Raw genomic sequence first — 10889 nt, forward strand, 5'->3', positions numbered from 1 at the left:
TAGGTAAAACATTAAAATTAATGAAAGTAAAATGTTTTACCTACGTGACTTTACCGAAAAAACCTAAGAAAATGTGTTTAGTTTGTTGTCCTTCACCCGCACCTCCGATTAGCACGGTTGGCTACGGTACGGTGCGAAAGAAGTTCAAGACACACGTACAGCGCCATCACAAGTCCAGTGGGGGGAGGGGAAGTGATGCTCTCTATGTATACAAATTATGTGCATGTCATCCTACGCCGTCAATCATCGTCGCTCGAGTCGACAGCAGCGTTCACAGAACTCTGTTTGGGCCACCCTTGGCCGTGCCCTCTACCGCAGAGCACACGGAGAGACGCTGCAGGCGCGACGTTGTGAATGAAAGCCAGCTTGGCTTGCCAATTGGGAATTAAAAAACAAACGTGACTTTTTTCTTAATTACGCGACGCCAGATCGAGGCACCCGTTGATAAAAAAAAATAAACCGCGACTCCCCAAGCAGTGACTCATGCAGCCAGCTATGGGCTGCAGAGTTTGGTAGTACAGGTTGTTTGCGTCGTTTATTGTGAAAATTCGGTCACAGTTTCTATGATCACTGTTTCATTGCTTTTATGGCTTTATTTTGGTGATTTTCGAAAAGTTTTTTGGTTTAGCCATGTTTGTAGTACAGAGTTAGACTGATGGCCTTAATCTAAGTTGTCTTGTGGTTGTTGTTGTTGTTTGACTTTCATCCCACTGGGATTTTTGCACACGGTGTTGGTGTACGGTGCTTTTTCTGCAATATTTTGCTGTCTTTTCTTGGATTTTCTGTTTGCACAGTCACTTTAAGAAGTTTTCTTGTTCATGTTCTTGTTTACTGTTTGTTGCGGTTGCACCCGATTCAAGAGCCGAATGGCTCACAGGGCTATACCTAATAAATTAACTCGAACTTGAAAGTCGAATGCCAACAAGCTCCCAGCGGCAATACGCCCAACGAAACTTGCTCCAACCCGAGGAACACCTCTCGCACAACCTCCGATTAGCACGGACGGCCACGTGCGGTGTGAAAGAAGTCCCATGTACGCACGTAGCAGGAGAGCTGTACAGCGCGCCAAACCGCGGGAACCAAAAAAACATTCTACGCTGCAAGCAAAACCTTCTAAGATTGTGTAAGAGCGGCCTGTGGAAATGACCCCTCGATTTCCTGTAATCCTCCACAGCACAGCCACACAATGCCGCACAGGGGGTGGGGCTGGTGGGGGCGCACTGCTGCTGACTTCACACAAAGTTCTGGACAATTCGATTCCTCGTGAAGTCCAAGGCGAGGGCGCCAAGTGGAAAATAGATGGCGAAATGTGAATTCCCGCGCACGAGCAGTGAGTTTTTTGCAAACCATTAGTGTCAAAATCGTCGCCTTAATGTTGAGTCTCATAATTGTTTCCTCGTCCCCCCCCCCTTCCCATGGAACCTCCGATCAAGCACGGTTGGCTAGGTACGGTGTGAAAGAAGTTCAACACACACACACACAGTTTCGATTGAAAGCTTTCGTGACTGCAGGGATTCATCTTCTTGGTTCTTTCGGTAAAGTCACGTAGAATGGAAACAATAAAATAATAAAAATAAAACATAATAAAATAATTCTCACGACGTTTCGGTCACAACGCAAGTAGCCGTTCTCAGGTGGAGAACAGGTTATTTACATTCTACGTGACTTTACCGAAAGAACCAAGAAGACACACAGTTACCAAATCTCCCCCCCCCCATTCACACAGAGTCGTCGTCGTCATCGTTGCATCACAGCGGTTCCTTGTGGCTCAACCCCTTCAACGGTACTCTGTGTCCACCACATGAGTGACGTGAGCTGTGGGCCCGAGTTCGCTCAAGCTGACGCAACGTTCAACTCCGGCGTGTGGGCGAAGGGAAACCCGCAATAACCCCCACAAAGTTCTGGACAATTCTATTCCTCGTGAATTGCAAGGCGAGGGCATTGAATCATTAATCGTTTTCTAATCGAAATCGCAATTTGAAACAATGCGATTAGCAAATGGCAAAGGCTGCGATTTTTTGCGATTTGAAAAGTGCTCTTACTTTCTTATTGGAATGTTTTATTTGTTATTATTCTAACTTTATTTATTTAACGTAACAATTGTTCAATGTTTGATTGTTCTATTTCAATAAAAAATTTTTTTACAAATACAAGTTCTCATCCTTGCATTAGAATATATAGAGCAGTTCATATTTTGATGGTATCACGTGGTAATGCTCCATCACATGTTTTAAATCAATTACACAGTGAATATTGAACTAAAGCTTGACTTTAAAAAAATTGAATCGCAAATCAAATCGCAATTATCTGTCAGAACAATCGCAATTAGATATTTCCCCCCAAATCGTTCAGCCCCTACTACCCACGGCAAACACACGAGTGCTCGAGACGCACGGTTTTGCTGCGCTGCACTTCCAATCCAGAACCCGTCGTCGGTTCGATCTCCCATCGCGGCAATGGGTGCAAGTTTCTTAAATCCTAACTGCTGAACTAAACGTTTTATTTCACCAGGTTCAAGGCCCACCGAGCTGCATAGCTTTTTTTCAGATGCGACCTCGCTATGACACACGATGATAGCTCAACGAAGTGGCTTATCAACACGTAGCAGCCGACTACTCTTAAACGCGTGGATGTTGATTCTAAATGTGGAGGGGGAAAACCGGACAAAAATCCACGCGACCACGTGGAGAGAGGGAGAGAGAGACACGCAAACTCCAAATATACAGCAGCAAGCATCGTCAGGGTCGGGATCTAACCCACGACTTCCTGCATACCAGGCGAGGTAGTTAACATCTCCTAGCCACCGTGATGATGATGATAGAGAGAGACACGCAAACTCCAAATATACAACAGCAAGCATCGTCAGGGTCGGGATCGAACCCACGACTTCCTGCATACCAGGTATACACACGAATGACCTCCCACAACAGGGCACTCAAGGAGAGGTACCTTGGCCTACTCTTCCACCGCTTGCCAGGCGCAATGTGAAGAGGTCGCGAGTGCCCACACTTCACCCCACCCACTGCACGTGACCTGTGTCGTGGCACGCCGGAGGTAATGGTTGGGAGTTTTGTTGTCCGAGTGCCAGAAGCAGTCACGTGCGGTTCTTTCACACACCACCCCCCAACCCCCAAGTGATGGTGGCGATACAGGAACACAGTAGTGCTGTATGTACGCCACTGTATGTTGAACTTCTTTCGCACCGTACGTGGCCAAACCGCGCTCAACGGAGGTGCGGGCGGAGGGAACTAAAAACACGGCCAGTTCGAAAGAACTGAGCTTTCAATCTGCACGGTGATAACAATAACCGCGGGACAGTACAGTCACGTGTGAGTGTGTGTGTGGTATGCATGAGGGGAGCGGTGGTGTAGTGGTTAGCACTACGCTGCGTCACGAATCTGGCCACCCGGGTTCGATTCCCGCTCACGGCCAACACCGGCGACGATTATTTGTACCGGTCCTGGGCCTCCCCTAGGTCGACTCGGCCTCAAATGAGTACCTGGTGCGATGTGTCAACATCGCCACTAGGGAGACAAAGGCGGCCGGGCGTGGTGCTGGCCACCCACGCCCTCGTGTGCCGTGCCAGCCTTCATAGGTGCTACTCGCTAGCAGCACTTGCCCCTACAGTCTCTGTTAAGGCTATACGGGGGATCTTTGTCTTTGTGGCATGCACGTCCCGGATCACCTTCATGATAATCCAGACGCAACTTGCCTCTCTCTCTCTCGCTGATGTTGACAAAGTCGCAAGTGCGGCAGCAACCACCGCTTTCTCAAATTCAATTCCACCACGCCAACACCCCGCTCCCTTTACCCCCTTGTGAGCAGACATTTCATTTCCATTTATTTGGAATAACCCCGTGAGCCATTCGGCTCTTGATTCGGGTGCAACCGCAACAAACAATACAATTACAAGATACATTTAAAATGTACTGGACGCAAATTGCCTTCACTTTCACACTTGTTGAGACCGATTGGCTTTCCACCCCAATAAAGCAACAGCAGCAGCAGCATTTGTTTAAGCAAAAACACAAAAGTTCGTTTCCTCTACATTCACGAGATAGTGAACATATTTTGTCCATCAGCCGATTGGCTTTCAACTCCAAATCGGTATAAAAGCAGCGTCAGCAGCATTTGTAAGGCAGGAAAAAAAACACTCTGGACACAAGTTTCGAACTTCTGCATCTCATCAGCCGAGTCAACCTTTACTCACCCAATACAAGTCTACCGAATGGCCAAATCGTATTGGCAAGAGCACTCCCGCATGCAAAAAACTAATTATATGGGCCACCAGCCCTATCAAAGGCAAACAGGAATACCGTATCTTCTTGGTTCTTTCGGTAAAGTCACGTAGAAGGGAAATCATAAAATAATAAAAATAAAACATAATAAAATTCTCACTTTTATTATTTCCCTTCTACGTGACTTTACCGAAAGAACCAAGAAGATGAATCATTGCAGTCACGAAAGCTTTAAATCGAAAGGAATACCGTACACACAAATGTGCGAAATGTGTTTTTATCATAAACATCTGACATCCGTCAGCAAATTGCAAAGACGCCGGGGTTTGTCTGCGTCACCGAGTAGGAGAAATAACTCAACTTACTGGAGTTCAAATCTGCAATCTGTGCCATTTGAGCTATTTCAATCGTTTCCTCCCACCCCCCCCCCGTTTCGGAAGTACTGTACTTGTGTTTATCGGCCACAGCTTGAGGATTGTTTTGTTTGTAAACGGGATGGCAATTCGTCAAGCATTTAGCTCGTCCTAAAGTCACGCATTTAAAGGACCCAAGCTGCTTGTATACTGCACACCGGTCACCAAACGGTATCACAGTGGCACCATTCGAAAGTCCATCAATCACCACCACATCACTGTAGCAGCAGCAATGTTACCACCACCAACCTACCGCTACTATCATCATCATCATCACCTCTCCAGCACCGATCTAGGCATCATCATCATCATCACCAACACGTCCTACAATCACCACCAACCACATCACTGTAGCAGCAGCAACATTACCACCATCAACCTACCGCTACTATCATCACCATCACCTCTCCAGCACCGATCTAGGCATCATCACCAACACGTCCTACAATCACCACCAACCACATCATTGCAGCAGCAGCATCACCACCACCACGTCCTACAATCACCACCACATTATAGCAGCAGCATCACCACCACCACTACTACCATCATCATCATCTCTCCAGCACCAATCTAGGCATATGCATCATCACCACCACGTCCTACAATCACCACCAACCACATAATTGTAGCAGCAGCATCACCACCACGTCCTAGAACCACCAACCACATAATTGTAGCAGCATCACCACCACCACTACTACCATCATCATCATCTCTCCAGTACCAATCTAGCAGGCATCATCACCACCCACCACCACTACCACCACCATGTCCTACAATCACCACCAACCACATCATTGTAGCAGCATCAGCATCACCACCACTACTACTACTACCACCAACCACATCATTGTGGCATCACCACCACCACTACTACTATCATCATCTCTCCAGCACCAATCTAGGCATTTGCATCACCACCACCACGTCCTACAATCACCACCAACCACATCATTGTAGCAGCAGCATCACCACCACCACTACTACCATCATCATCTCTCCAGCACCAATCTATGCATCACCACTAACCACATCATTGTAGCAGCAGCAGCATCATCACCAACACGTCCTACAATCACCACCAACCACATCATTGTAGCAGCATCACCACCACCACTACTACCATCATCATCATCATCATCTCTCCAGCACCAACCTAGCAGGCATCACCACCCACCACCCACCACCACCACGTCTCTCGCTCACCCAGCCGCCGTTCTGCTGGATCCAGTCGCGCAGCTCCTCGTCCAGGTAGTTGGCCATCCACTGCGCGATTCCGTCCACCAGGAAGCCCATCTCCTTGTCGGCGCACTCGGCGCAGAGAGCGGCGCCGAAGGCCAGGAAGGCCACGACGCGGCCCCAGTTCACCCCGTCGCGAAACAGCTCGGCGGTCACCTCGGCGAAGCGCTGCTCGGCACAGCCCTGCGACACGTGCAGCTGCTGCGACAGGTCCGAGAACGAGGCACGGTAGCGGCTCTCGAACTCGTCGCCAGCCGCTCGCAGCACGCGGAGCAGCTGAGCCGTGGACTGCGACGACGGCGGAGGAGGAGGAGACGACGGTGGTGGTGGTGGTGGCGATGGACCGCTCTGGCCGTAGCCGCGCTGCGTCAGCTTGTATCGGATGAAGTCGTTGACGATCTCGCGGTTGTTGTAAGGGTCCGACATGGTTGTCTCGCTCGCTCGCTGTCTCTGTCTGTATCTCGTCTGCTTGTGTTGCGGCTGTCTCGCGCCCCCGCCTCCCTTTCACGCAGACATCGACAAGTTTCCTCCGCCCGCTGCTGCTGCTGCCACTGCTGCTACTGCTGCTGCTACGTAGCTGACGCACACCGACATTGTCTGCAAAAGCCTTGCTAGATGCCACGCGCAGGCTTATATACTACCCCGCCCCTTCCCCCCCCCTTCTCAGGACCACGCCCCTTCATGAACACGCCCCTTCCATTGACCACGCCCCTTATCAGGACCAGCCTCCTCCCATGTTCGCCACGCTCCCGATTTGAGACCACGTGTAGTGTCGAAGGCTCGCTGGCCGGACGCCACGGGACAGACCCAGGCTGCCATGGGTTGACTGAGATGACTGGCAGATTGCACCACCAAGTGATTTTCCACCCATGCCAAAATGATAATAATAATCAGATAATTCGTTTCCTGCACATAAACGTCACCTACATTAAAAAAAAGTATTATTCACACAACCCATTGGCCAGACGGCCTTCTGTGATTACATATCAGCAGCATTGCTTCAGCACAAGCAAAGTGTATCATCATCAGTGGAGTGTCAGGCTTGCCTGAATTATAGCTGATACAATAACATGGCGCTGTACCTTTAGCTATTAGTCCTCCCAGCTCACCGCACGTGTGTGTGTGTGGTAACATCGTATCTCGCCAAATGTTATCGTTACATTGTTTATGGGGAAAGAGTTTGCGCTTTAACGAGTGTTTATAGCACGCCAAGAGCGGCCATAACGACACCCATTCAATTTAACACGGGGTGGGTTTTCGCTACCAATATTATCCATATCACGGGATCTTTTTCCCCAGTATTAAAGAATGAAAATGAGAATAGGTTTTAACCCTTTCTGGCAATTAAACAGGAGTTGTTAAGATGTCAAAACGTCAACCAGAAGCCATACTTGTGGTGAACATGCAAACAAAAACACGTGATGTATGCATTGTCTTTGAAACGAATTGGCCTACACCAGAGACAGCCTTCTTTAGGGCCCAGCCTCACCAGGGTCAGACCAGAGAATGCCCAAAGACGAACAGTACAAGGACAATGCTTTGTACTGCATGTTCACCACAAGTATGTGTGGTGAATGCAGACTTCATTCCTTGCAAAAGGTAGCTGTTTGGGGTTTGACCATCTAAGCAGAAAGGGTAACACCTATTGTTATTTTTCATTCTTTGATACTGGCACAAAAGTCCCATGATAGAGCTGCTCACCCCGACCTATGAATGCTCTGATAGTGCATTGTCTTTGTACTTTTATTTTAATTTTACTTTTATTAATTTTATATTAATTTTAATATTAAATGTTTATTTTACTTTTATTAATTTAAAAATTTTACCTATGTGACTTTACCAAAAAAAGAATATGAATCCTTGCAGTCACGAAAGCTTCAAATCTAGAATGTCTTTGTACTGTTCGACTTCTGGTGGTCTGTGGGCTGACACTGGTGAGACTAGGCCATAAAGACGATTGTCTCTAGTGTAGGCCAATCAGTTTCGAAGACAATGCATATACAGGTAGTCCCCGACTTACGATGGAGATGCGTTACGACGACCCCATCGTAAGTCAAAAATATCGTAAGTCGAAGATGGCCTAGCCTACCCAGGAGTCTTAAATAATGGTGATAATTTAACAAAACAGAGCAATTTACAGTACCGTACTGTATAAACTATATGCGTACAGTACATCCCGGCAGCGTCCCAACGTACAGTATCGTACCTCGTACGCTGCTGCGTTTGCCTGCCGCGCGAAATGCAAAATATTTTTCAATTTTGTCATATTTGTCATCAGCATCGTAAGATCGATATATCGTAAGTCGGATAATCGTAAGTCGGGGACTACCTGTATTATCAGAGCATGTTTATTTGCATGGTCAAATTTCGATTTAATGCTTTCGTGACTGCAGGGATTCATTTTATTGGTTCTTTCGGTAAAGTCACGTAGAAGGGAAGTAATAAAATAAAAAAACATAATAAAACAATTCTCACGACGTTTTGGCCACAACGCAAGCAGCCGTCCTCAGGTGAAAACCAGGTCTGTCGAGGCGACAGACCTGGTTTGCGACGCACTAAAAAAAATCAATATTATTTTATTATTTCCCTTCAAAAAAACATTTAAAAAAATGTTTTGTTACTATTTTATTATTTCCCTTCAACGTGACTTTACCGAAAGAACCAAGAAAATGCATGGTTAATGCAGCACATGATTACTTGCAAAAAGGGTAACAACACATATTCTCAGTTTTCAATATTATCCACAATCGAGGTTTTGGGTTAGATCGCGTAAACACACACCCATGTATTACCCCCTACCAGAGGTGGGACAAAGTCATTGTTATGCAAGTCCAAGTCGAGTCGCAAGTCATCAAATTCATGACTCGAGTCTGACTCGAGTCCAAGTCACATGACTCGAGTCCACACCTCTGCCCCCTACTCCCATTCATGCCATTGACACGTGTTCTGCACGTCCCCTTAACGCTTGTGTCAATCGACTGCTGGATGAGAACCTCCCTACGACCGTGGCGGTAATTGGGTCTTTTATGCTCCATGCTTCAACCACGCTGTTCAATGCGTATAACGGGCCGTCCATAAATGACGTCACGCACCTAGGGGGGGGGGGGGTCAGACATTTGTGACGATGTGTGACGATGGGGGGGGGGGGGGGGTGTGAGAAATATGACGTCACATCAAAATGCGCAACTTTAAATAAATATAGAGTAAGTAAATAGACTTTTAATAAATGTTTTCTCCTATAACATCAGAGTGCAGCGCCACATTAAATACGCACTACAATGACAATAGTTTAAAGCGATTTGAAGCATGTTTTATATTTGGGGGGGGGGCAGAGCTTTGGTCATATTTGAGAGAGGGGGGTCTGACTTTTTGTGACGCCGTGTGACGAAGGGGGGAGGGGAGTCAAAAATCGTCCAAAATCGCGTGACGTCATTTATGGACGGCCCCTAAGTTGTTGTCAGAACATCGTTGTGCATTGTAAGAGGATCGCTTGGCGTGGTTGCACTGCCCTCTGCTGACGACGCAGCCACACAGGATGACGCTGTGTGTCCCGGTATCTCTAACAGGGATTAGATGAATCCTCGAGAGAATTCGTGATAAATTATGTTAATTGCCGAAGAAAGCCAATCAGCGCCAAGAGGTAGCCTCACCCACAACATTAATAATAAATTATGTTAATGTTGAATGAAGCCAATTATCGTCCAAGGGTCGGCCTAACCCGCGTCAGAACTATTGATATATCTTCTTGGTTCTTTCGGTAAAGTCACGTAGAATGGAAATAATAAAATAATAAAATTAAAGATAATATTTTTTTCCATTCTACGTGACTTTATCGAAAGAACCAAGAAGATGAATCCCTGCAGTCACGAAAGCTTTAAATCGAAATTTAACTATTGATACATTATGTTAATTATAGAAGGAAGCCAATCAGCGTCAAGCGACGGCCTAACCCACGACAAAGTAATACATTATGTTAATTTTAGAAGGAAGCCAATCAGCGTCAAGAGTCGGCCTAATCTGCGACATAATTAATAATAAATTATGTTAATTTAGGAAGGAAGCCAATCAGCATCAAGAGGCGTCCTAACCCACGACAAATCGAATAATAAATTATGTTAATTATAGAAGGAAGCCAATCAGCGTCAAGGGGCGGCCTAACCCAGGACCAAATTAATAATAAATTATGTTAATTGTAGAAAGAAGCCAATCAGCATCAAGAGGCGTCCTAACCCACGACAAAATTAATAATAAATTATGTTAATTGTGGAAGGAAGCCAATCAGCATCAAGAGGCGTCCTAACCCACGACAAAATTAATAATAAATTATGTTAATTGTAGAAGGAAGCCAATCAGCATCAAGAGTCGGCCAGACCCGCGTCAGAACTATTGATAAATTATGTTAATTGTTGAAGGCAGCCAATCAGCGTCAAGACGCGGCCTAACCCGTGACATAATTATTGATAAATTATGTTAATTGGTGAAGGAAGCCAATCAACGTCAAGAGGCCGCCAAACCCACGACAAATCGAATAATAAATTATGTTAATGGGCAGGAAACTAATCAGCGTCAAGAGTCGGCCTCACCCGCAACAGAATTAATGATAATTTATGTTAATTGTTGAAGGAATCAAATCAGCGTCAAGCCACGGCCCAATCCGAGACGGAATGAATGATACATTATGTTAATGTTGAAGGAAGCCAATCAGCGTTAAGAGTCGTCCTCACCCGCGATGGAATGATTGATAAATTATGTTAATGCTGAATTAAAACAACTAAATTAAATCACAACGTTGCGAAAGCACAACCGCTACGTTGTCCCCACCTGAAGAAGGACGCTTGTGTTGCGCCCGAAACGTCGTGATTTAATTTAATTGTTTTCACTTACTTTAATTGAACAAAAAATGTTGACCTACGTGACTTTGCCGAAAAAAACAAAGAGTATGAATCCGGGGGCATGTTTTGCGAGAAGAGCCTAGCCTACTGCTGCCTAAGTGCCC

At 46.2% G+C, this 10889-nt stretch overlaps 1 protein-coding gene across 1 annotated transcript in view; it reads right to left on the reverse strand.

The window, feature by feature from the left end:
- The window catches only part of LOC144949628 (bcl-2-like protein 2), a 52103-nt gene extending 45604 nt beyond the window's left edge, over positions 1-6499 (reverse strand). The window contains exon 1 of the mRNA XM_078879602.1: positions 5861-6499. Coding sequence (XP_078735728.1) covers positions 5861-6319 — 459 coding nt within the window. The 5' untranslated portion in view covers positions 6320-6499. The remainder of the gene's footprint in view (positions 1-5860) is intronic.
- Positions 6500-10889: the final 4390 nt, after the last annotated feature.

This window comes from Lampetra fluviatilis, chromosome 54 (genome assembly GCF_964198595.1).
Source record: "Lampetra fluviatilis chromosome 54, kcLamFluv1.1, whole genome shotgun sequence".
NCBI classification, from domain to species: domain Eukaryota; kingdom Metazoa; phylum Chordata; class Hyperoartia; order Petromyzontiformes; family Petromyzontidae; genus Lampetra; species Lampetra fluviatilis.